Source organism: Helicoverpa zea, chromosome 24, assembly GCF_022581195.2.
Source record: "Helicoverpa zea isolate HzStark_Cry1AcR chromosome 24, ilHelZeax1.1, whole genome shotgun sequence".
NCBI lineage: Eukaryota > Metazoa > Arthropoda > Insecta > Lepidoptera > Noctuidae > Helicoverpa > Helicoverpa zea.
In genome coordinates this window covers 1,432,287-1,459,453 of record NC_061475.1, presented here as the reverse complement: position 1 = coordinate 1,459,453, position 27,167 = coordinate 1,432,287, and the positions used below count along the sequence as shown (strand labels likewise).

At 37.8% G+C, this 27,167-nt stretch overlaps 2 protein-coding genes across 3 annotated transcripts in view; one reads left to right on the top strand and one right to left on the bottom strand.

Annotated features, from left to right (window-relative positions):
- Nucleotides 1–27,167, top strand: part of LOC124642330 (chymotrypsin-1-like) — a 41,943-nt gene that overhangs the window by 2,962 nt on the left and 11,814 nt on the right. Inside the window, exons 2-4 of one of the 2 annotated variants that reach the window (XR_006985751.1) lie at nucleotides 8,660–8,719; nucleotides 8,915–9,041; nucleotides 9,663–9,961. The gene's annotated coding sequence lies outside the window, so the exon portion shown is untranslated. Of the gene's footprint in view, nucleotides 1–8,659; nucleotides 8,720–8,914; nucleotides 9,042–9,662; nucleotides 9,962–27,167 lie in introns of those variants that run through there. The other variant, XM_047180716.1, reaches the window with a different exon arrangement.
- Nucleotides 22,007–26,277, bottom strand: LOC124642154. Its single transcript, XM_047180468.1, has 8 exons — nucleotides 26,105–26,277; nucleotides 25,658–25,756; nucleotides 24,555–24,646; nucleotides 24,090–24,210; nucleotides 23,761–23,904; nucleotides 23,187–23,368; nucleotides 22,501–22,602; nucleotides 22,007–22,135 (listed from the first exon to the last, which is right to left on the bottom strand). The coding sequence occupies exons 1-8, from the start codon at nucleotides 26,199–26,201 to the stop codon at nucleotides 22,007–22,009; spliced, it is 966 nt and encodes a 321-aa protein (XP_047036424.1). The 5' UTR covers nucleotides 26,202–26,277.

The following is a 27,167-nucleotide window of genomic DNA, read 5'->3' as shown; positions in this document are numbered from 1 at the left end:
TTTTTAGTTTTGCACGGGTTAATCTCTACAGTAACAATTTTACCATTAGATATTATAACTACGAAGAAATTGTAAAATTACTCATCTTGCGCTCAGCGGATCTGCATTTACTTACTAACTAACCAAAACCTTATTGCCTCTTTCCATATTATCTCTTTCGATACATCTCTCTCATCATCTGCCTAGCCTTTTCCCAAATATACATATATTGGGGAGGGTCAGCTTACCGGATGCGGCTGAGTACCAGTGCTTCACAAGGAGCGATTGCCCTTTCTGACCTCCTCAACCCAGTTACCCGGGCAACCCAATACCCATTGTATATGTAGGTATATCCCATACCAGTGTTTTCTGATACTTCTGAACTCCCGTATCTCCTAAACAATGACGTCACTAGCAGGCACGCGTCACCTGCTCCCGCGCACGTTGCTTGGCACGATCTTACCCGATGTTACCCGAAGTTATCCGAAGTCACCCAAATGTATGCGTCAGCCGGCCTCGGTTTATCTGTTTGTATATAAACTGTTGCTGTTTAGGCTCACGTAGTGTTTTTTTACCTTCAGTTTAAATTCGCTTTCTCCAGTCGTTCTTGGGGTTCGCAGAAATGGAATAGCAATTTTCATCCGACTCAAACCTTACTTTGGATCGTGGATAAGTGTGAAGCCGGAATAGATGATACTAATAACTAAGAGTTTGACTGTTCAAAATGGGACTGTCATATTAAGCTTTTCTTTAATTCTTCTGATTGTATTCTACCATGACCTTTATGGCTGCCCGCTAGACCAGGGATGAAGAGAAAAAACGCCAAATAAGCCAAATCACTTGATCACTTTACTTACTATGACTGTTAGACTTCTGACTGTTAGAGGCCAAGTTTCCTCTCGTTTTCTTCTTTATTTGAATAATCAAAAAGTCGTGGTGGCCTAGTGGGTAAAGAACCAACCTCTCGAGTATGAGGGCGTGGATTCGATTCCAGGTCAGGCAAGTACCAATGCAACTTTTCTCAGTTTGTATGTACTTTCTAAGTATATCTTAGACACCATTGGCTGTGTTTCGGATGGCACGTTAAACTGTAGGTCCCGGCTGTCATTGAACATCCTTGGCAGTCGATACGGGTAGTCAGAAGCCAATAAGTCTGACGCCAGTCTAACCAAGGGGTATTGGGTTGCCCGGGTAACTGGGTTGAGGAGGTCAGATAGGCAGTCGCTTCTTGTAAAGCACTGGTACTCAGCTGAATCCGGTTAGACTGGAAGCCGACCCCAACATGATTGGGAGAAAGGCTCGGAGGATGATGAATCCAGTTATAACAGATATCCTTTTACTAAATTAATAAAACAATAAAAATATTTGGTATAGATTAAACTGGATTGAAAATCTAGTTGGTATTTATCTCTACCGTAGCTTTTCGCAACTATGTTTGGGTAGACTTCCATTTTCCATTCCAGCGACTACTTTTCTGACCTCCTCAATCCAGCTATCTAAGCAACCCGAACCCTCGGCAAGACTGGTTATCAAACTTTGCAAATAACAGCCGGGGACCACAAGCTAACATGCTTTCCGAAACACGGAGGAACTCGTTAAGACATAGACTTTCAGCCATCCACGGACCAACCACGCCAAGCTTTGCTAGACCTTATGATCGATCGACCCCACACATACACTATCTATCATACTCATAGACAGATTACTATCCCAAAAAACAACAGGAGGCTGGCTATTACCCAACAGGTAGGACCCACTGATCCACAAACAGTCGCTGGGGAGAGTCATTCGGTACGTCAAGCAAATTCGCCAATCGCCGAGAGAAATGGGTCAGGTCGACATTGGGGACGAGGACCAATGTTGCCACTGCGCAACCGTGAGACCAATTGCGCAATGATATGATTGGTTTAGCATTTTTGTGCAAGATAGAAGATTTGGAAGAAGTTGGATTGTGAATTTTTTAATCTTATGAGGTTGCAAAAGTTCATTGGGCTTGGAGATCAGATTAGCTATTAATTGCCAGATTGTCACTATGTAAAATACTGATCCTCAGTTGCACGCGGCTAGACTGGAAACCGACACAAACATAGTTGATATAAGGCTAGCCAGCTAATGATGATAATTCCTCATTAATAGTATGGAAGGGAATGAAGATTTAAGGAAGGTCTTAGATTCATCGTGGAAAGAAAAAGAGGAAAGAGACGTCAAATAAAATGGTATGGAAGAGAAAGACAAGACGGTATTGCGGTTGTTGCTATCTGAATAAGTTATGGATGAAATATTTTTTTTGCGTATACTACAATTTATAATATTAATAGGCTAGGAACAGCAGTCCTCATGTTACCACATTACTATGGGAATAACATTAAATTGATAAATAACACTTACCTAGTTATCAAATAACTGCTTGTTACTAGCCAGACTGACAACTTACATGGCCACCTGCATGCCTGCACCTTTGAAATTAGAGTGGACACCTGACACATACAGTCGTAAGTCAGTCGTACATGTATTTCGACCAAACTTACTCAGAACTTAGGCTAAAACTAGAACATTATCAAATTCTTTCTTTCAAAATCAAATCCTTCCTTTTCAGGACATCCTTCAGCTGTTCTCTCTAAAAGATATTATTTAATGTATGTAGGTATGTATGTTACAGCCTTTTTCTCGTCCCACTGCTGGGCTGCGGCCTCCTCTCACACGGAGAAGGATTGAGCATTAATCACCACGCTTGCTCAATACGGGTTGGTGATTTCAGACTATAGTCTATTATATTAATAAAGATACAAAACGCCTTTATATTTATGCATACGTGTTAATTTTGGCAGTAGGTATTTGAGGTAAAAATAAGTGTTAGGTTCTATCTTATGGATTTTCTTTTATGATGTTGCTTAATTTAGTTTCCTATTCAAATCTAGTCATTAAAAATCTTCAAAACATAATTTTTTTACAGTCATTGTTTTTTCGAATTCGCTATTATAACATACAAGTACATCAACTGCATAGAAACCGATTGCACTCAGCAACACTTACAAAAATATCAAGTTTCAACGTCATATTACTACACTCATAGACAAATCGGCGCCCTGTATTCATGATACGTTCTCATATTGCACTCCACAGTATTTCTGGGAAATAGTTAATTTATGAAACAAGCAAAAAAAACGCCTTTGGACCGTAACTCGGAACGCAAATCAACAAAAAATGGGAATGTTGTGATTGCTACTGGTCTGATGTCCTACGTGTGGGGCAAATGCGATACGATATAAAGATGCCTTAAGTATTTGCATCATTCAATTTTCACAAGGTCGATATTGACACTAAAAAAGTTCTTAGGTATTTAACTTGTTTTGTATAAATATGAAGTATTTTTAATGTTTTTTTTTTTTACAAAAAATACTTATACCTTTTGAACTACCTACATAGTAACCTCGGTAAACTATAATCATATAATCATTCATAATTACGATATAAGTCCATCAAAGATTACGAAAATGCGAGCTTATTATTTACTAGCTTCCGCCCGCGGCTTACGTACCAAATTTTAACCAAATCGGTCCAGCCGTTTTTGCTTGAAGGAATAACAAACATAAATCCATACATTCCCAAAAACTTTCACATGTTTAATATTAGTAGGATAGTAGGATTGAGAAAAAATACCGCACTGTATCGCCTCGTATAGCTTCATTTACGTAGGACACATCGATTTATCTGTCAACGTTTCTGATAGTCTTATCGTCTCTCCCTACTTGAGCGATGTTCCCGAAATAACTTATTCACCTTGACCCGCTAACCAGATGTAGTACAAAAACTAACTTCTTTGTAACCATGAAAGATTCATGAAGCAACCACTTCAAACTTCTTAGATAAGCACAACTTATGTGCGTAGTGTCGACATAGCAGTTTTTGTGTCGTAAATAATGCTATCAACGGCTACACTGCAAACTTTTAGTCAGCCGATAGTTTGTTTGGGCTCATAAATCAGTATGAAGATGAATGGTAGTCCGCACATTATAAAGATCAGGTATCTAGCCGGTAGCAGACCGATCTTGATATCAACTAAAGTTTTGAACGAGTCTTACTACTATCACATCGTCGTCGTGACGGATTGCAGTCCCATCGGGTTATGGAATAGTGAGGGAATGGAATAGGGAGAGTGAAGGAATAGTCAGCGCACCTGTGTCTGCGCAAATGCTTGTGCACTATAATATGTCCTGCGCAGTTGGTTGATCTCCTTAAATGAGAACAGCCGCCGTGGACGCCATTATACTACTATCAGAACCTATACTGAAAAGTGCCAAAGATGCCCAAAATACTTCAAACTACGAGATAAGCCCAATTTATGTCCCCTGTGTCTATGGCAGTTTTTGTGTCGAGCAGATAACGCTATCGGTCCCTTAGCTATTTCACAAAGCTGGTTAACCTTGTCAGTCTCCGAAACCTTTGTAGGTACTTTGTTATCAATCTAAGTGTTTGGAGAAATACGGGTTTTTGCCTGATGTGTGCTCAACTGAGGCAAAAGGAAGTAGGTACCAAATTTAATACATACCTACTGATGAAGACTGTCTCTTTACAACTAAAAATATATTTAAAACAAATTTCTAACCCTAGTGTTTTCCGTGGGAACTACTTGTTCATTCGGATAAAAGTGGCTTATTATCGGCAGAATACCTACTACTTTTGATACCGGTCATTTTCTGAATCAATGATAGAATATTCACAGAATTAACTGTCAGTTTTACTAGGTCAGCTTTGATTAAAAATAAAAGAAAACTGTGTTTAAATCTTTAACTGCTGTCTATATAGATCTTACATGCTTTGATGTTTAAAAAAGAATCATTGAATTCTGAAAAATAGTTATGTGGCAATTCTCAATAGCAGGTCAGAGATTGAATTTATGATTCAATCGCCCATGGCTTGTTCTTACTGCAAGGTTTGTTTTTAAATAACTGTGAAATATTAGCTATGGTCACAACTAGGTCTAGAAAAACCCAAAATGTTTAATACCCAAAATGTATATGAATAAATAAATTGATTTGATTTGATTTGAAAAATCAGTCAAAATTATAGATATGTGAATACATCCACAGATCTTCGAGTAAGGATCCATGATCATCTGCCTATTCTTTTGCCAACAATATTCCGATGGTGTCTAAGAATAAATATACCATATATTTAACATTCGCCATACAAATATTAAACCTTATTGACGAGACAAAAGACAAGACATACAATTTCAAAAAACTCGACTAAGATACGTCTCAATATCTGACATCATGAATCAATCAAACATCGATGGTGCTCGTCAACATCACTACGTCATCAGTTCGCCAGGGCGTTAGGGAGCCAGGTTGCCAGGGCGCCACGTGCATAGCTCAGCCTCCGAAACTAGAGCGGAAATAATACACGAACACATAGGTATCTGCTATATGTTTGTGTACACTCTCGCTAGGTCTGATGTTTGCCTTGGTATAGGCTAATTTTCCTCTCGCCTTTTTTTGTGTGTGAATGTAAACAGAGTATGTACCCAGATTCCTGACTCCAAATGTGTGTTTTTTCCCATACTTAGAAAAAAATCCTCCGAGCCTTTTTCCCAAACTATGTTGGGGTCGGCTTCCAGTCTAACCGGATTCAGCTGAGTACCAGTGCTTTACAAGAAGCGACTGAACATCCCATACTTGCCATACTTAGAAATCCTTCTAATATCTGTATGCTTTTTCCCGACGACAGGAAGTCCAAAAGAAAGGATTTTAGTGTTAGAAAGGTTTAATTCCTACACTAGGATGCCTCAAATAGTGCGTTACTATAAGACTTGCTGCTAGGAATTTTAATACCATACCTGCATAGGTATACATATTATATAGATGAAGAAACTATAACTACATCCGAATAACATTGAAGATTGTTTGGAAACTCAGAGCGTACGTTTCTTCAGTCATAGTCAATTTTAGATAACAGTTACGTATACTGTACCTACTTATACTTAGATATTTGTTAATAGTTGTACTATATAAGGTGCTTTAATATTACCTGCCAGGGCTTGAATGGGGGGTAGTATTGCGTTTATAGATTACAATGCTGAAGAAATTTCGTTCCCCGGAACAGTCAATTCGATTTGAGACATTAAACAAGTTAAATTAACATTGCCTCTACTCTGCATAACGTGGTTCACAAATTACGCGCGTAGTGTCGCTTCGTCAATGAAAACAACTGCTATCTCTTTCTATTTGTTCTGCACGAGTGGCAACGCGCAACTCCACTGGATGGTTTTAAACTAATAAATTAAGTCAAATTGACACGTATTATTTTTTGTATGAAAAATAATATGTCAAATAATCAATTATTTATCTTTACTATTGCAATCTATAAACGCAATACTACCCCCCATTCAAGTCCTGGCAGGTAATATTAAAGCACCTTATATTTAAAGCTCGTCTGCAGAATACGTAACCTGAATAACCTATACATATAGATAATTGTAGTCGTTCCTTGTGCAAAATATTTTACCTACAGATAAGTGGTTTGATTAGTATTACTTACCACATTTTATCGTCAAACCAAATGTTACCTTCCTTATGAATTGGCATGAACAAGAAGCTATCAATATACACAAAAAATCATCAGTTTTCTTTTATATGCCCAATCGCAAAACTAAATAACATTTACCTGAATTTAGAACCACATTTGGCACTAAGGGTCCGTTCAGATAGACCGGGTCGGAGAGCAGAGCAAATTCTTAACACGTTGAAATTGAGTACTTAGTATTAGAAGTAAGGTTTATTTTTGCATGAGCACTGCTTTTGTCATTGAGAATGTGTGAAATAATAAGAGGAGCCGACCGGCTCCGATCGTGTATTTTTTCTTGACGTTTGGCTCCGTTTGCATGCTCTCCGACCCGGTCTATCTGAACGGACCCTAATACATAAACGAACATACACAAGCCAACATTATTCTAGAAGCAAGGCATCTTCTTATAAACAGACGAACCCAACTTGCGGAGGAAAATAATAAAAAATAAAATACTCCGTTCGCGTTTCATATCGCTCAACTAGATCGTTTAGTAATATATGTACATTCTTCGACGTCAAGCAGTCCATCAGTGGATAGGCACGGTAGTGTATGAGCCAAGTTCGCCAGAAAATTCGTACTTCGAGCTTTTACATATTGCAAAATATTAAGATCGGGATAGGATCATGAAGCAATGAGCTTCTAGTATACATATAATATAGTAAATTAACTTGTTCTTGTCTTTTTTATGAAAGTGTAATTTGCTAAAAATTTTAATCTACTTGGTTCGATTGGATATGAAAAGAGGTTTCACTTCTAGTTGACAATTAAAGAAATACGCTGTAAAGTTACAAGCCTAAAGGAGATGGCCAAAAAAAAACCCAGAGTCGACAGAAACTTCACATGTATCATTGGATTCAGTATAATGTGTGGATTTAAAAAACTATTTCATATCATCCGAAAACCATGAGGTTCTCTTTTTATAACGGTTTTCGATCAAGAATTTAGGTTATGAAAAAGTTTGCCTTTACTGTTTGCTGTTCTTTAGACGTTTGGGATTTGCAAAATTATTTTTTTGTTTGATAGGGATATAGGATATACTTCGCAGATGTTCCCATAGTCATCAGGTCAGGATCTGATGATGGAAACCCTGAGAAATCGAGGGCAACTTACGAAAGTTGTAGGCGTGCATAAAGTAAAAACTTAACACTCAGCTGTATGTCTATTAGCACTATACAAGAGTGGAGGTTTAATCGACTTGATGATGGAGAGCAGGGAAAATCGAGGGAAGTCGATGACTGAATATGTAAACTACCTCGTGTTTGGGCTTATATTATTAGTATTGACGAGACTTTCCACTAATGCGGATAGTGACAACTATACTTGACACTAAAGAGCCAAAAATAATAATAATAAAAACTTTTTATAAAAACACTGACTTCTGGGCCGATGCACCTAATAATAGTTTTTTTTTTTATGATTTACCTTTGCCAGTTTATGAAGGTTGCACATAACTGGAAAACCTCTCCAAGTAGATAAGGTCGGTGTTTAATCGTTTCTGGAGTGGTCTGGATGTCAATAGTGCAATGGGTAGGGGTCAAAATCAAGATCTTTTAATCTCCAAGCAAACTCTGTACCTATGGGAATATTACTATTGGCTTGTATAATGTTAGTATACCTTGTTTTTATGTGCCTTGATGTAAATAATCTTAAAAATCAACATTAATTCAACATAACTTATTTTGTGAAAATATGATATAACTCCTATACCCCATGGATTTCAGGCTGGATTTTTTGGCACCATCAAAGGTCTATAATAATGAACCCATTGGTAACCATTTCGTTGCTGTCGATTCTGGGTTTTTTTACTATGAAAATTTGGCCATCTCCTTTAATGTGTTGCTTTCTAATTAAACGTAAAAAAAGTTTGACTTAAATGTAATAACTTAAAGATAGTGCGTGCTTTTGCTTGTTCTCGTCGCAAATCTAAAGCAATCAATTATGATGAGAACTTGGCTCGATTTTCACCACTAATGTTTTGGCAAAAAGTTTATTTACATTTAGTATTTGAATAACTATCGCCGGCAGAGGAAACGATCTGCTTACATCTCAATTACGTCAGTCGTGAATATAATAACTGAACAATTAACTGTTTATTTTGTATATATTTCAGCATATTTCCTGTAAGACGCATCCCACTCAGGAAGTGCATAGATTGTTCTTAGGAATTCGGGTAAGAATAGAGTTTAGTCAGTTTGAAATACCTGTAATACTTGTGGATAGTAAATGTTTCAACACTGCAGTTCAAGGTAGTAGTGTTTTCAGCGGATTTTCTGAGAGGATTGTATGCCCCTACCTACTTATACAGCAAACATTTGAAAACCACCGGTTGAAATAATGACACGTGACAGATGTTTTTTTTTTTCAGAATATATCGCACAACAAAATTGAGGAGAAAATACGCAGGGGTATAGATATAGCTAAAAAAGACACCAAAATAATTATACCTATGTAAAGGGAATGAAACTTAAAACTCTTCGTAGCCGTTTGAAAAGGTATCAGATTCTATTTTTATGTTACACAAAACAGCCTCTGCCTATTACCTACCTACCTAGCCTACCTACCTAGGTACTTACTTACTCGTACTTTCCTCGGAAGAGAGTAAATAACCCACATAAAACATTCTAAAATCAAATCTATTATCACTTACTATAAAAGTAGAATCTATAAAAGGATAGTTGTGGATAGTTGAGTAAAAGCAATAACAAAGTTAAGTGACATAAGTTTAAGTTGCTACCGTCAACCTGAAACCATATTTGGTCGTAGAAAGCTTTCAGTTGGTTCCAAATTAACGCTAATCACTGTACAAGTTAGAAGCGACAGCGAGTTTTAAAACAACCTATATTAATCTATACTAATATAATAAGGACTAAATATTTTCGTTTCTTTGTTTGTTTGAAAGGCTCCAAAACTACTAAATTTCTTTCACTGTTGGGAAGTTAGAGCATTCCTAAGTATTTTCTTCGGGTACAGAAAGAAGTTTCCCGGGACTCGGATGAAACCGCGAAGAAACAGTTTGTTATAAATCGGTGCGTAGAAACTACGACCGAATTACTCAACACCTGAACATTCCTTTACTGAAAGTTTCTGTAAAATAAAAGTCAACATTTTTGCAGCAGTACAACACCATAACTAAAAGCCAGAAAGTCTGACAACCAGACAAAGAGATATCTAGTTGTCTGAGTTACTGGATTGAGAAGATCAGGTAGGCAGATGCTCCATGTAAAACACAGGAACTCAGCTGCATCCGATTAGACTGGAAGCCGACCCCAATATAGTTGAGTAAAAGATTAGAAGCAGATGATGAAGAAATAAGCGGTGCCTTTGTACTTGATTGTTCTATTTTTTTCTTGTCTCATCAACTGTCTTCATCAACTTTTTAACTGTTAAATAAATGATGACTGTACTATAAAAATTCTAGTCTCTTCCATGTTTTTAAACTCGCTTCCTCTTCTAACTTAGAGGGCAGTCCCTCACTGACTCCCAATGTTTGTTTAAGGCCCTTTGCATGACAAATTGCTCCCCCGCTGCGAAAGTTTGTACGCCATTGTTTGTTTTAGAAAGTTTTTTCCAAACTTATTTTATCTATGGACGTGTGTGAATAAAAAATACGTGTCTATGGGAGTCGGCGGGAGACGTAAGGTCAAAATGTTTTGATTGTAATGGAAGAATGGGATTTCTGAAATAACAAATGTCGTCTGTGTATTGTTTTTGGGTTTTCGGATTTACTTCCGTGTCCAAGAAATCTGTTGTACCTATTTGTTTTGAAATAACACATGAGATGTAAGTGTGGTCCAAGTTTTTTTTAGAAGACTTACAGAACTCGCTTCTGTGAAACTTACAGATGTTGTTGCTTGAAAAGTTTTCCGTAATGGATTACTACGATTTCATAACTACATTGATTTATTTGTAACTGATTTCCCAAATTGGAGCAATAAGTTCACTATTTACATAACAACGGATTTAAACAAGTCATTTTTGACTTCATTATTTTGTGATTGATAAGTATCACTACAATAGAATCTATACTAATATTACTGAAGAATTTGTTTGTTTCTTTGCTTGAACGCTCTAATCTCAGGAACTACTGGTCCGATTTGAAAAATTCTTTCAGTGCTAAGGCTACTTTTTTTCTGGGTTCGTGCAGAGGTTCCCACGGGATGCGGGTGACACCGCTGGCAGAAGCTAGTTGTAAGATAATTCCCTTTATCGAAATAACTTCTCCCAGAGCGCTTCTAATCCCAACTTCTTCCTCATTAGTAAAACATGTGGTGTTCTGTGTTTAACCGAACACAAATTGTCAATTGATCAGCAATTCTCAGAACACGATAGCTAATCGAAATTTCTAGAAACCGTTTGCACGCTGCCGCCATTCCGTCTACCAAGTTCGCGGTACTATTCTGATAGGAAACAGCTTGGAAGGAAGATAAATCATTTATCTAATCTTAGGTACACCAATCTTCGAAGTAAATTGACCGATTAACGGAAACAGTAATAGATAAGGTACTTGTAAAGTATTTACTTCTACACATCATCATCTGCCTAGACTTGCCCAATTCAACTATATTGAGGTCGGTTACCAGTCTAACGGAATGAAGCTGAGTACCAGTGTTTTACAAGGACTACCTATCTGATCTCCTCAACCCAGTTACCCGGGCAGCCCAATACCCTTGGTTAGACTGGTGTCAGACTTACTGGCTTCTCACTACCAGAAACGACTGCCAAAGATGTTCAATGAGAGCCGGGACTACATACTAAGTACTTATTACACACTATTCTACCTTATAATAATTTTACCAAAGAGTGACAATAGCTTTGACACTCAAACATAAACAATTCACCATATTTTTGTTTGACGTATCCAAAAACAATTCGGATACGCTAACAATGCAATTCCAAATTCAAACAAACATTGTTACATAACATTATATAGTAAAACAATTTCGCATTAAAAACGGCTACATACGTTATTCAAAACACACCCTTAAACACATGTACATAGAGTTCAAATAAAAATAACATGTAGAATTATAGGAAAAGCAACTTTGTAGTTACAAAAATAAGGTTGAAAATTGAATAGAGTTCTAAGATCATGGGTACAAATTCGCGGCCTACATTCGTCGTCCGTTTGAATTCGAAACGAACGGCAGTTGAAATTCGATTAATACGATTTTCGGCAATGGCCGACGAGGCCGAATGACAGATCAGTGTTAAATGCTTATGAGTCACGGTAAAAGTAGGGGGAATGAAAGTCTGGTCTAGTTAGCGTATCCTGGGGGAAATAGGAGTCCCCTTTTCTGCTTATCGGGGAGAATATAGGCTATTTGAGAGGAGATTATGGCACTATGCTATCGAAATGTGCATTTATAAGAATGTTGTGGGAAGCAATTTTTCACGACAGCTTCTTTTATTCAGTATTGTGGTCACTTCAGGCAACTATTAGTTTTTATAGGTAAGGCTGATTCGTCACTTAATTGAGAGTGGCGCCAAAAATCTTATACATAACCGGTTTTAGAATGTTTTTATGTCTATCTAAACAACCACCACTCTAAATGTAAACAAAAAATTAGAATAATTTTCCTCTACACATACGCATTTTATTTTTGACAAATTACGAATCTGCTTCGTCGCTGTTACTCTACTCGTCGCGTCTTATTTCAATATTTAAGGTAAGTCTCGTCACAATACTCGGAATATCTGGAACAGTTCGCGTAGCCATTAAAAATAACCTGTTCTTTGGAACGCTAAGCTAATGTGTCTACGTGCATCGCGGCACAGCACTTGATAGAGTGTAGAAATATGGAGAAGTTCTATATAAAAAAAAGTTACTTTGAAAATAGAATGCGCAGCTTCTTTTATGTGCTCTATGGTCTTTCGCGCTCTTTCTTATGTCATTTCTCAACATAAGAATTTGCAAAAATTAAACTAATGATGAGATTATCCAAAGAAGTTTACTTATATTTAAGCAATTGGTAATGGGAAAAAAACAATCTGGAATCTAGAGATTTTTCAAGCATTATTTTTCTCTGTATTTTTTTATAAATATTTTCAATGACATAATAGACTGGTTTTTCTAAACATTCCTTAGTAACATTAAGTAAATCAACATTAAACCGAGACAGATAAAAGCTTCGGCGCCAGAAATGAGGGATTGAACCTATTAGGCTAACGATTAACGATTAGGTAGAAAAAACTCCTATTCGATATATGGCTAACGATCGATACATATGACATATCACGGAGGAAGGAAAGATAGCAGAGATGCCATAAGAAAGGTAGGTCAGGTGCCTTCTTGTAGGTCAAGCAACGTACGGTAGGTACTAGAATTAACGAGGCTTTCTGGTTCTTAATCAAATCAAAAGCAAACAACCAAAGATTGGTCTTGGTTAATTGGTGAATTTATATTGAAAATAAATTCACGGGTTCTAAGGAAGGCGTGGAAGGGCGGAGCTAGTATAATCATCGGCAAGGATATTGAGCCCTGACCTTCACCTGCGCAGAAGTGATTTATTGGTTTACTGCCATAAGTGTACAGTACGCAAAGCGATCCCCACTATTCCGCCGAGAGCTCAATATCCGTGCCGATAACTCTAATCTTCCTCGTCCTCCGTCCGACCTCTTTCTTAGGAGATTTTGCGTTATGACATCTCCACTAGTCATTTTGTTCTCCATGATACAAAGATATAGACATATGAAGCTAATCGAGTTGTACTCGGTTAAGCTGTCAATCGATTAAGGGAGCTGTTTTTGGAATCGATTTTTATGTGTTTTAAGAAATCTTGTCTGGGTTATATCAGCAGTGTTTTAGATTTTAGAGTAATAGATCTATAGCCTTTTTCATCAAATCTGTGTATGGTGCCTTAATTATCGACTGGTTTAATTTGTAGATAGACAATTGAAGTTATATTTTAACTGATTCATAGAAGTCAAATCTCTTTAATCTGTGATCGGTCCAAAGACCTATTAATGACATCAACGCCAGGCCCGCCGCTAGCTGTTTGTTCGCCCGCGTGCAAAACTGATTATGCCGCCCTACGACTACATACGTTTTGACAAAAAATATATAAGGGGGGGGGGAGCGGATCCAGGGGGTCCGGACCCCGCCAATTTATATCCATCTTACTTGTCCAACAGAAAAAAATATGTACATGCACCGCTCTGATTGCAGAAAACCCACCTACTTTTGGATAAATAACTATTGCAATACATAACATACATTACACATAACTTTTTATTTACTTGAAATGTTCAGAGTAACCTAAGCAGTCCTGGGTTAGCCCATAAGCAAACTAAGCAATTGCTTAGGGCATCAATGCAGTGCAATCATTACCCAAGTGTATTACCCCTATGTATTGAAAGATTCTGATTAACTTGAAGTAACGCACTTAAATATCTATAACAATGTTTAAAGTCAGTAAAATATGTTATTTGGTGGGTTTCCCGTTGAAAACTTATAAGGCATATGTCATATGTAAGGAAGCGCGAGCGGAGCGAGCGCGAAAATTTTTTAGTCTAAGGACACAAAACAAATAAAAACCACTGTAAATTAACAAAGCAAAGTCAAAAAGTAAGATATGCACAGAAGTGAAGTGCAAAAGCCGCGAGCGAAGCGAACGCGATTTTTTCCTTAGAGTTTTCATGAAGTAAACATATTATCATAAGAAGCCATAACGGACGTGCGCGAAAAATGTTTTTTCGGAATTGAATGCCTCAACAATTAAACAAAGACAAAATGCGACATCTGACATGGAGCCGCGAGCGCAGCGAGCGCGAATTTTTTTGGAGATGCAAAGGGTGAAACAGTCAAAATTGATAGGAGACGACCAAAGCTAGGGCGGCTTTTTCTGAAATTTTATTGGTTTAATTTTGCCGCCCCCTAAATAGCATTTGCCCCACGCTACGCCACTGGTTGATCTTAAATCGTTTTTAAGAATCTTTAATTTTGAAAATGTCCTTTCAACAGATGTACCTAACTGAAACCGGCAGTGTAAGTAATATTCTTAGCGCTATTGCTGTGTTCGGAAATATTGAAATCAAATCATTAGTAAAAAGATATTGTATTTTTTAAATATTACGTGATAACTCGCTAGATTTGCCGCCCCCTAGGACGTGCCGCCCGCGTGCTGTGCACGCGCTGCACGCCCGCTTACGGCGGGCCTGATCAACGCATTTTAAATAATTAAAGTAACCTTGTCGAATACAATTTAAGTATTAAGTCATATGTATGTTGTTTTTTAATCCGCAAAATTAAAACGTCAATCACTTCCAGTTCAAAAAATATCGACCTAACCAAAGGGTCAATCCGTAACGAATAATCCAGTCCAACTCAAAATAATAATACTTATCAAAAAGGCCCTCGTTTATAATAAAGTGATATAACAAAATAACAATTAGCAGCCCTTCACAATTCGCCGCAAGAGGGCAACACTGTAACAAATATTAGTTTTAAAACTATTGTGTGGACCTACCCTAATGTTGCGGTAGGGTAGCCATATGAAAAAAGAAAAGGATAATATATTCAAACTTAGAATCAAGTTTACGAATGATTTAAAAGGTAAACTTATTTGTTTTGTGTAAAAAGGTTGCAACTGTGGTAGAAACTCTTTCGAATCAAATGCAGGTAAATATTTTAAAGGGCTGGGTTTTATGCTAATAGTATAGTTCCAAAATGGCATAAAGTGTATGTAGTTTGCTTTTAGTCTTCGTCAAAACCAAAAGCAGTTTTGTTTTTACTATGCAAAAGACGACCATCCTTTTCGAAGTCGATTGAAAACAAAATAAAGCCGACAGTCCATAGCTGTCGTCGAAATCCAAACTTCCAAACTAATATTATAAATGCGAAAGTAACTCTGTCTGTCTGTCTGTCTGTCTGTCTGTCTGGCTGTCTTTCTGTCTGTCTGTCTGTCTTTTCTTCACGCCTAAACTACTGAACCGATTTGTGTGAAATTTGGTACAGACATAGTTTGAAACTTGAGAAAGGACATAGGATAGTTTTTATTACAAAAAAAAAAAAAAAATATTCCGGACATACAGCGCCATCTATTGGTCAAATCAAAAATCTGCTGGTAGTCACTATTCCACGCGAACGAAGTTGCGGGCAAAAGCTAGTTAAATATATAAAAAATTGTAGACGTTGGTTTTAGCGCTTTACTTTCTCTAATATCCATCTCCTGGTGCTATTTTCAAACTCCTTCTAATGTGCTATTCCATCCCACTAAATTAAACATAAAAAAATTTGCAGCGCAACCACCCCAATTAAAACCTATCATTCATGGTACATTTCACCCCATAAACTATGGTAACCATACTAATTCAAGGGTCCCTACACAATAGGGATTACTCACAGACCCCATACACCTGGCAAGCGCGTGCCCTTTATTTAATCTAGTAACAATTGAAAACCGCTTCGGTAACTTATTTAAAATTTTAAAATTCCATTTCTCAAAATATATCGGTCGAAAATATTTGTTTAGGTACCCAATTTTTTTTGTTGGAAGTATACGGTTAAGTTTTTTATAGGGTTGTGACGAAAGTGTCCAAAAATGTTCTGAGTTTCGTGCGCGAATGTCAACTATGGTCACCATTTCATTATCATCATCTCCCGAGCCTTGAAAATGATGATCTCCTGAGCCTTTTCACAACTATGTAGGGGTCGACTTCCAGTCTAACTGGACGCAGCTGAGTAGCAGTGTTTTGCGAGGAGCGACTGCCTATCTGACCTCCTCAACCCATGTACCCAAGCCACCCCTTGGTAAGACTGGTTGTCAGACTTACTGGCTTCTGACTACCCGTAATGACTGCCTACGTTGAAATGACAGCCGGAACCTACGGTTTGGTTTTACTTTCACATTTACACCATTAGTACCAAGTATTGTGAAACTCATTGTTTATAGTGTAAGCTATAAATATATAACGCGAACATTTAATTGACAGTGAACATTTACAGGCCAATTATATTTCAGTATCGAATATCAAAAGGAATCAGATACGCTGTGTTGTGAACAAATTGCCCTGATTTCACTGGGTAAGACGAGGTGTTACTGGTAAATGAGCGAGTAATTGTTAAAGCTGAGCGAGAAATGCCTGAAATAGATCAATAAATTATTAATGTTATGACTCCAACAATTATAGTGTTTATATTATAAATATAAGCTTCCATTAACAGTTTAATCCCCGAGGCCACTAAGTACTTCCCGAGCCTACTACATTGGCTATCTAATACTGATTTCAAAAACCATACAAACATAACTTAATGGCCAAATTAACGAAAAGCATCATTAAACTTATAATTTTATTGACTTAATTCTACCAACTTACTTTTACACCTCTAGCTTTAGGTTTCGATTCGTTAAAGAATAAGTACACCATCCATATTTTAGAACTTCCAAATTCAAAAGTCTAAAATACTTCCAATAGGTTAACCCTTATCGACATAGAATTTTTTTGATTATTCGACATAGAACACCTAATCAAACAAAATTTACATTACCACCCTTTTTACAACCGCGGAAAGCAAACCAAGAAATGTGTCAGTTTTACCCCGTCCCAAAGTAATACAATACAATGTTTTTGTAAGAACAAAATTCGCCGACAAATGTATGAGAACTGGTAACGCCTTCAATCTTTTGTTTTTAAAGAAAACATGTGTTTTCGTGTGAACAAATGGTTTTTGTGTAAGAAATTATGTTTGAGTGACAGCCCTGAAATGAGGGTTTACACTTTCCTTTTTTAATGCACATAATTAGTCGTGGTGGCCTAGTGGGTAAAGAACCAACCTCTCGAGTATGAGAGTGTGGGTTCGATTCTAGTTCAGGCAAGTACCGATGCAACTTTTTTAAGTTTGTATGTACTTTCTGAGTATGTATATCTTGGACTAATGTCTGATAAAAAGGTGAAGGAAAACATCTTGAGGAAACCTGGACAATAAAGTCTGAAATCACCAACCCGCATTGAGCAAGCGTGGTGATTAATTGACGACCTCGATGGCGCAATGGTCGCCGTGCCGGACTGCCGTACCTGAGGCCCGGGTTTGATTCCCGGTTCGGTCGACATATGTGTGATGAGCTTGCTTGTTGGCCGTGGTCTGGGTGTTTTAATATGTATTTATAAATGTGTATAAATGTAGCTATTTGCAATGTATCAGTTGTGTTAGCACCCATAACACAAGTTAATAACTTAGCATGGGGCTTAACGACAGTGTGTGAAAAGGTGTCCCGACATTTTATATTATATATCTCTACAATTAAACAAAACTACAGCAAAACCTAGACCATCTCAAAATAACGTAAACTCCAACTAAAATAATATTTAGCGTATGATTGCCGACAAATGCAATATGCAAGGTTATTATTCCGCAGTCAGTACTGGTTAGCTCAGTCGACGCGTCTGTCTGTCCTCGTAGGAACAAGCGTGAACATATTCGCGCACCGACTTGTTTTAATGTTGCTGTTAACAGATATTTCGCGATGGTATTTGGAGAGGAAAGTTTATGGAGTCTGTTCAAACAATTACTGTTTTTAATGTATGGCAGACAGAGTCATTTTTGTTTCTAATTGCAAAATAAGTAGGAAAACACGTGTGTCAAATCCTAGACTTCCTTATGTTACATACCTAAATTATGATTGGTCTTTATTTTCACAGTCCAGAATTAGTGAAAAAGTGTCCAGGAGGAATGTAGGTTCACTTTTACTCGACTGCCAAAAAAGTGTAGGTAGTGTTTTTATGGGTAACTGGGTATCAACGTGATTTTCAAGTTGTGGATAATCTGAATCTGAAATTGAATATTCCATCCTCAGATGCACCCAACAGACGTAGTTACTATCAAGAATTCTGTGCTAATAGTGCGTGACTTACGCATGATATATGGGCATTCAAACAAAACAACTACATAATAATCTGTGAACTACAGCCTAACTAAACATTAATGAGCATTAACTCCTCACACACAACTTAATTACAATAACTGTAGTAGTGCAACAAGTCGGCGTGTTATCGCGAACACACACAACACGCAGCTTTGGTACGATGACAGCTGTCATTATTCATAAGAGACGCATAAGGCATGCAATCTACACGCCATGTTCGGTTAGTAAGGCTTGATGATACGAGGAAGGATAGCAGAGAAAACCAAATTATTTACTTTGTAGTTTATCTAGAGGAGATGAAAGGCTGGTTTTTATTTCGACCGAACTTGGCAAAGTCTTATATTACATACCAACCTACACTACTAGTTTGTAAGCGATGGAGAGGAATTTTGACTTAAATATTCAATTATTTTTCAAAAAGAGATCTCTCACCTACCCATCATCCCAAGTGAGAGATCGAGAAAGATCGTGTATTACGTTGAAATCTAGTTATTATTGTGTCTAGTGTTGTTTCTTCCAGGGCTGTCCCACTGCTGGGCTCTTATGGTTCTCTGTCATTATCTGGATCGCTCCAATATTCATTGAAAGAGTCCAAATTTTTTCGATCTAGTAAGTTCACGTTTTGTTGTAAAGAAAACAATATTTTCTTCGTAACTTTAGACAAGCAAAGCAACGAAATTAAATAAAAATATCAAGAAGAGCTCTTAACCAAATAGTGTGCAATATATTTTATTAAACCTGCATTTAACTGCTTGACCGTACTTCAGAAAACATTTATTACCTTTGTTTGTATCTTTGCATTCCGCTTATCAAACATTGGTTATTGCATCTTCATTAACACTCTTAATTAAAAACCCACCTTACCGTGCACCAAATAGAGTCCACATTTCTTTGAAATAGTTTTATTTCTACATATGCCTGTTAGCAAAACGATTTAGTAGCCACGCCCCTTTAGGTTTTAATCGCAGCAATCATAAAATATGGGATTGTGACACAGTACAGGTTGATAAGTAGGTCAATATCACCAAAAACAACTAGTTTTCACCATTTTGCAGTAAACAGTGGATCATCATCATTATATCCGCCTATTGCCATTCACAGCTACCCACTATTCTGATTATAGTCAAAAGCCCGAAAGTCTGACAACCAGTCTTACCTACAGGTATCGGGTTGCCCGGGTAACTGGGTTGTGGAGGTCAGATAGGATAGGATGTAAAACAGTGGTTCTCCGCTGCATTCGGTTGCACTGGAAGCTCAAGTTAGTTGGGAAAAGGTATCAATGCTGAAAGTAAGCCTACCCCAATGAGTGCTAACCATCCAAGTTGTTTGTAGGACAATAAATAAAAAATGTTTGCAAATCCAGGAAACTACGGTTCCTTGAACTTTGAGAACAAAACGAATTAAATTGTTTATTCCTCAAAATAATGGCCCCAAATCAGCACGTTGTAATTTTTTACCAACTGACATGTTACTCGGCCTTTTCCCGTATTTCAAATAATTGCAAAAACATTTAATCGAGACCATTCTTAATGCAATCACAAATACGATATTACTAAGTTTGTATATTTGTTACACTTTCACGGCGGGACAGATAAACCTATTGGGATGAAATTTGGTATGGAGAAAGCTGGTACTCTGTAGACGGTTGGAGGTTAACTTTTATCCGGGTGCGAGAAGTTGTTTCATTGGGACGCGTGTAAAGAGAATGAATAGGTAATAATTGGGTTAAATATTGCGCAGAAACAGGTGCACATGAAAGATTGGCAATGCGGAATGTGTTCTGAAATAAAAATATGTTAAAGCAACATTGATATATTGAGTATTGTGTCCATTTGTTGAAATACTTACTCCAATTTTTGGGATTTCCGATCTAGTGGGATAAGTAGGTAGAAAAGTGGGAGTGGAATATAAATAAGTACACATATTTCTTCTGTTTTTATTGAGAGCTTCTCAAATCAATTAAATATGTGAAACTACTTGAATCATTTTTAAACATACATGTGTAAGAATAGTTTCCAAAGAGCCTGTCAGCAAGCTTAATATACGCTTATTTAAGAAAAGATGTGGCTTTTTCTTCATCAGTAGATACCATTTATTCGATCATCGTGATGTGCTCAAATTATATTATTCTTGTTAACCAGTGAACATATTAGTTCATATCTAAAGTTACAGTATAACAAAATACAGTCTGAGGATGTTAACGGACAAATCTGACATGCACAATAATAGAAACCCGGAACGTAGCTGCAATTATCCCTTTCGATGAAAACTGCACCAACTCAATTATCAAAGTTGTCAGAACGAGTAAGATAATGAAAAACGATACGATGAATGAGATTCAATAGTTATCTAATATCCCCAGAAATAGCATTATTTACAACTGTCAAATCAATTGCAACAAACATTTTATGGTTTAAAAACTACTGACATGTTACTGTGTTTCGGATGGCAAGTTAAACTGTAGATCCCGCCTGTCATTGAACATCCTTGGCAGTCGTTACGGGTAGTCAGAAACCAGTAAGTCTGACACCTGTCTAACCAAGGGGTACTGGGTTGGCCGGGTAACTGGGTTGAAGAGGTCAGATAGGACAGTCGCTCCTTCTAAAACACTGGTACTCAGCATCCGGTTAGACTGGAAGCCCACCCCAACATAGTTGGGAAAAGGCTCGGAAGGTAATGACTTGGTTTCCACTTCAAGCATACCTAAGCTTCAAGCATAGCATAAGGTATGCAAGATAGAACAATTATTCCGACTTGACATACCGTATATTGTGTGTTGAGTTAACGTCGTGAGCTGATCCGTACATCTTTATTATTCCAATGCATTTGAAATAATGGCTTATTTTAACGTTACGACTTCGAGCGGTATGCGATAGTATAAATCCTGACCAATATAGTAAATGCGAAAGTAACTCTGTCTGTTTGTATGTCTATCGCGATTTTACATAAAGACTACTGAACCAATCTATATTATATAAGGGACACAGATAGTCTAAATCCTGAGAAAGGGCATTGGCAATTTTTTATCCTGTATTTTCTGAAATAAACATTTCAAGTTTATCAAACATTTTAAAATATCAGAACTATCTTGTCCTTTTTCGTAGCCTCTTCAAGTTTTTTTTTTTTAAAGCACTTGTTGACAAGAGAAATATAGCAACTGTTCGTATACAGGGTGTACGAAAGTTAATTGAAAAAAATATTAAGGCGCTCACAACTGCCAAATTGGCTTGTCTCAAACATTTTTATACAGTTTTTGACGGTGAAAAAAATATACCTACATTAATCTTGAACATATTTCCGAAAACCTTGTAATATCCAAAACACGTTCTTGAAAAGTTTTCTCGAGACAAAAAATTTTTTAACTAACCTCTTAAATTTTATTGATCTTCCATCAAAAATATCTGTATTACCTATCAAGGTACATTGATAAAATGTATAACATTTAATTTATTTTAAAGTTATTCATTTATTTTATGCTACGGACGTTACGAACATCCCATCATCAGGCTTCTCTATCGTACGTTTATTGTTTTGGCTGTTAAATAATAAAAAATAAAACAAAGTTGTTATCTTAAAAAAGAGGTATTTGTTAATGTTTACTTTGATTCTTCAGTGTCTTCAGATTCCTTAGACGGCGAGGACTGTGAAGATTCCGTGCTGTTGTAACCCCATGCCTCCACTTGAAACTTGTATTGATGAGAGAACCTGATCAATGGTATTCGCAGCTGGGAAAAACAGGATACTATGAATAACAATGTACGTCCAAGGCTGTTCTCATATATAAGTAGATCAGCCAGTTGCAAAGAACATATGCTCTGAAATCGCTTTGTGGGTTTTAGAAACTTACACAAAGCAGCCCGAAGTCTGGAAGATGGTGATTGATACACCCGTGCATCGGAAAACACGTTAATGTCGGTCCTGCGCCTGATCTCTCTCCGGTGGTGTCGGATTGCCGTCCCATCGCGCTATGAGAGTGAAGGAATAGTGAGTGCACCTGTGTCTGCACAAATGCTTGTGCACTGTAGTATGTCCTGCGCAGTTGGCTGATTTCCTTATATGATTTTTAACTGTTACTCCTTGTATAAATTACCTTGACTAAAGGACTGTCAAGTTCCCAAATTCTGGGCTGTCCGAGTTGGTATGGCATGCCAACCTTCACACAGATAATAAGGGTGTTGTGGGCAGCGTCAATCTGGACAGAAATTACCGGAAATTAAAACAAAACAAACAAAAAAAATGGTAGCCATTAAGTACCTATTACTAGACTTCCATCTATGTCTGTCACTGGACTGTAATATATCATGATACTTTATATGGTTTTATGTTTTTTGCTTGATATTAATAATGGCAGCAATTAAAAACTCAAATTACTATGGACTTCAGGTATAAAACCTTCGTGACGTTGACCGATTTAACCGCTCTTGTATAATTATAAGACGATAGAAAATCAATCGGTTTTGTGCATATCTACGCTCGGCATACTTCTTCTAAATCCAGTACTGTTCCCAATTTTATTTGTGATCAGCGCAATCTGTCTTCCTCTTCCATTCTTCCCTGTTACTCGTTATAAACATTCCTTCCCTTCCTATACCTGTCATCTTTCAGGCAATCCATCCATCTCTTCTTAGGTCTTCCTCTTCCTCTCCATCCATCTACATTCATACTTAGCATATATATAGCAACTAGAATCAAACCTATTTATAATTTTTGACGTTCTTTTGTGCTTGTAAAGAAATAAATGACTCGACTTTGGCACACAACGGGTTTACAACCTACCTCCAAATAGTAGGTAAGGAAAGTCTCCGCAACAGGCTTCATCTGGAAGATCTCGTGGTAGAACTTGAACATATCGTCGGCTGACTCCGCTCGGTCGTAGCATCGGAGGCCTCCCATCCACCAGTGACCCACCCAGCCGTGCGCAACCAGGTCGTAAGCAGAGGCTCTCGGCATTATAAACCCTGAAGGGGTGACCATCAGGGTATGAACGGGAAACACATAGAAAATATTATTATTGTAACAGCCTTTTTATGTTCCCACTGCTAGGCTGCGGCCTCCTCTCACACAGAGAAGGATTGAGCGTTAATCACCACGCTTGCTCAATGCGGGTTGCAGATTTCGGACTTTGTAGTCCAGGTTTCCTCGAGATGTTTTCCTTCACCTTTTTTTATCAGCCATTGGTGTCTAGGATACACTTACAAAGTACATACAAACTTAGAAAAGTTGCATTGGTACTTTCCTGACCTGGAATTGAACCCACGCACTCATACTTGAAAGGTTGGTTCTTTACCCTATTGGGGCCACCACGACTCCTAACAAAAACAAGCATGTAGGTAACCAGAGATAACGTTACCGAAGGGATCGTCCTTAGCGAAGGCCCCGATAGCTTTGCCGGTGATGGCAGCAGTGATCCAGGGAACGTAAGGATGTATCATGATGTGGTGTGGAGGCGATGGTGGAGCCCGGCCTCTCAGAGGATCCGGGCACGGTGGCCCTCCTGTACGACAAAGACAGAAATAGAAATTATTGATTTGCCATAAATGTTTGTTACAAATATGATGGGAGCGATGATAGAGTGAAGTGGAGAAGACAAATTAAGAAAGCTGACCCCACCACCATGTGAAAGAGAAATGATGAAATGGTATGTATGTACATATATGGTGAAAAAAATTAAGAGTTTACCTTGTGACAAGGCAACAATCGACCAATGTCCTGTATGCTCATGCATCATGGTAGGCGCCCCGGAATGGAACCCACATCCCGTAGTACAACACATTCTGTTCTGCGTCATTTTCGTCACGTTCTGTTCACATCCAAGAAAAAATACAACCAAGTTACTAAAAGACTCTCATAAAATTTCTTTTCCAGCAGAAACAGCAGTGTTATTGAGAAGACTGAAGCTACCGTTAGGACGAAGTAAGCTTTTTGACATGACTTTTGTGAAGTCAATTGTAGATAATATCTGTACCTTCGAACTTTGTAAGGATTCATATAACTTCAGAATTGCAATGTAACGACTCGAACTGCACACCAGTAACTTATAGACAAATTAGGAGGATTTTTAAAGAGACCTTTTGGGCAATTACTCGACGCATTCTTGTTGTACGTGTTGAAGGTATCATGATTCTAGTCATAATAATATGTTACCTCAGGATTGTCATATAAAAAGCAAAGTTCTCTCGGCAGTATAGATACTCTCTGCACCTCCTTTTCTTCTTCTATAAAATCTCGAGGAACATCTGCAAACAAAGATTTAAATAACTTTTTCCTCCGTACATTATTATATTTTTGGTCAGATACTTACGGGTATAATTTAGGCGATCACCAAAAATATTTTTAAGACTCTAGGCTGAGGCACCAAATAAAATAAACAACTCCAAAAAAAATAAATTGACTTTATTAAAAGGGCACTAAAGTATATAATATTATGATCCAAAAAAAATAAAATAACATCAGAAAAATCGCAAATCTCGCACAAATATTATTTTTGGTTCCCAAAATGGATTAATGGTCACCAAATTCTATCCAACTAAAAGATTAATATTCAAACCAAAATCAAAGTTAGTGACGAAAACGAATCGCTGCAAAACCGACTCCACGTAGTCTTGTCTGCCCTACCCCTAGAGTGCAATTCAAAACCGCGTAGGCGCGGAGGGGCGAGGCGGCCTGCGAGCTGAGGCGCAGGTAGTTTTTAAGGCTCGCCGCCGCGGCTGAGGCTGGCCGGCGAAGCCGGCCAGCAAGCCGAAGCTGCGGTGGTGAGCGTGAAAACCATCTGCGACGATAAGCTCGCATGGGACCGCCGGAGCCCCGCAGTGCCGGAGCCGTGACAGAAGCCATGCTTGCTGCATGTTGCGTGCTTACATTTTACTACTGAGTTACACACAAATTCATATAACAATAAATAAGCGACGTACGTTTGGTAACCCCAGTATATTAATTGGTATTTGGGAAATATTCTAGCGATCGTTAGCTTTTTTAGTCTAACAAAAATGACCAAATTAGGAGTCATGGTATTACATAATTGGTAACATCTAAGTAGTGACAATATATAATATTTGGTCTAAAGTGTATTTTAAAGGCGTCCATATATTTTTTTAGTAGTCGATAATACGAAAAAATGGTTTTACCTAATAATATTTTTGGAAACGTTATTTGGTGACCATTTATCCATTTTGGTAACCGTTTAGAATTTTTTTGGTAGTAAAATAGGTACTTTTTTGGGTGGTGTTTAAACACAAGCCGATACTTACCAGTAGAGAAGTCAACGTGAACAAGCTTTGTTTTAGTCAGTTTTCCATTCTTATCGACTATATAGTCTCTGTAAGGCAAGCAAGCTGGTAACATGTATTCTGAAAACATCACAGAAATAAAAGGCATGTTATATGTACTTTCTGAGTATGCCTTGAACACTAATTACCGTGATTCAAAGAGCACAATAAACAGTAGGTCCTTATATCCTTGGCACAAACAGTCTTTCCGAGGTGTATCGGGCAACCCATGTAGCTCAGAGAGCGACTGCCTATTGGACTTCCTCAACCCAGTTACCCTAGCAATCCAATACCCCTTGGTTAGACTGGCGTCACACTTACTGGCTTCTGACTACCCGTAACGACTGCCAAGGATGTTCACAATGACAGCCGGGACCTACAGTTTAACGTGCCATCCGAAACACAGGTCAGTCTCCTCACAAATCTTACTCGACTTAACAGGTGTGATCAGCTTCATGAGTGCGACACTGTACTTGGCCCCGAAGTGTTTGTACTCCGGGTGGAGGAGGACATCAGCTATGGGCATTAACAGGACTGCTGGCTCGCACTCCACTCCTGCCGCGATATCGTCTATGGTCACGTGGCATTCCGCCTCGTCGCGTTCGTAGTCGCCGAAGATAACGTTGCCTCTAGAAATTGTTTAAAGAAACAGCATGAACGATATCGAGTAGGTCAAAATCAAAAATCATTTGTTGAAACTTGGCTGCAAAACAACACTTTTCGAACATCAGAATTTACAAAAGTCAGCCCAAAAAACGCCCACCCTTCATCAACCTATCCTATGTGTTTTTGCTGGGAAGAAGTGGCGAAACAAATACCCCAGCTCCTATACTTTATCTCTGCTTTACACATGATGTTGTAAATTATAAAAACGAAAAATGTCTCCTTTGGTCAAACCACCGAATGGATTAGGTTATTTTTTTACAACTCGCCATAGAATATCATAAAGTATGTTAAATATTATTTAATGTGATAAGGTACGACACCCGATATACCATGGTGTACTAACAGGGCATATCCCTCAGGTATCTGAGCTGCATCAGCGGCGGTGGACAGCACAAACTGTCTGCTGATGAGGATCACTCGCGGCACCCTGAAGTAGTGGGGAGTGCCGTTCTTTACTGCAATACATACAATTTGTTAATAGCAGGAAGGATAATAATGTCAACAGAAAAACACCTAAAGTCCTTCACGGCCTTTATGTAATTTGCCATTATGTGGACTGGGCAATCTACAAAATACAAAACCAATGATGTAGGTAGGTACTTAAATTACTACTTACAAACATACAGGTACTTAAGTTTTCGTCTTTTCAATGGTTTCTACGATCTTCTATTATATTTCAAGAGCCAAATTTATTTATCTCGTTACAATGCTTTATAGAATTTTCTGGTCTAAATGATTTCTATCCGATGGGATTGCCTGCAAACGAGGACTGTTACCTCATTGTCTGCACACCATGTATGCTTGATCTCTCTCCGGTCGTGTCGTC

Coding starts and splice junctions, on each gene's coding strand:
- LOC124642154 (XM_047180468.1), bottom strand. CDS start 26,201: ATGCCCATAGCTGATGTCCTCCTCCACCCGGAGTACAAACACTTCGGG. Junction 25,757..26,104: donor GATCACACCTGTTAAGTCGA/GTAAGATTTGTG, acceptor TGATGTTTTCAG/AATACATGTTACCAGCTTGC. Junction 22,136..22,500: donor TTGACAGTCCTTTAGTCAAG/GTAATTTATACA, acceptor TGTTTTTCCCAG/CTGCGAATACCATTGATCAG.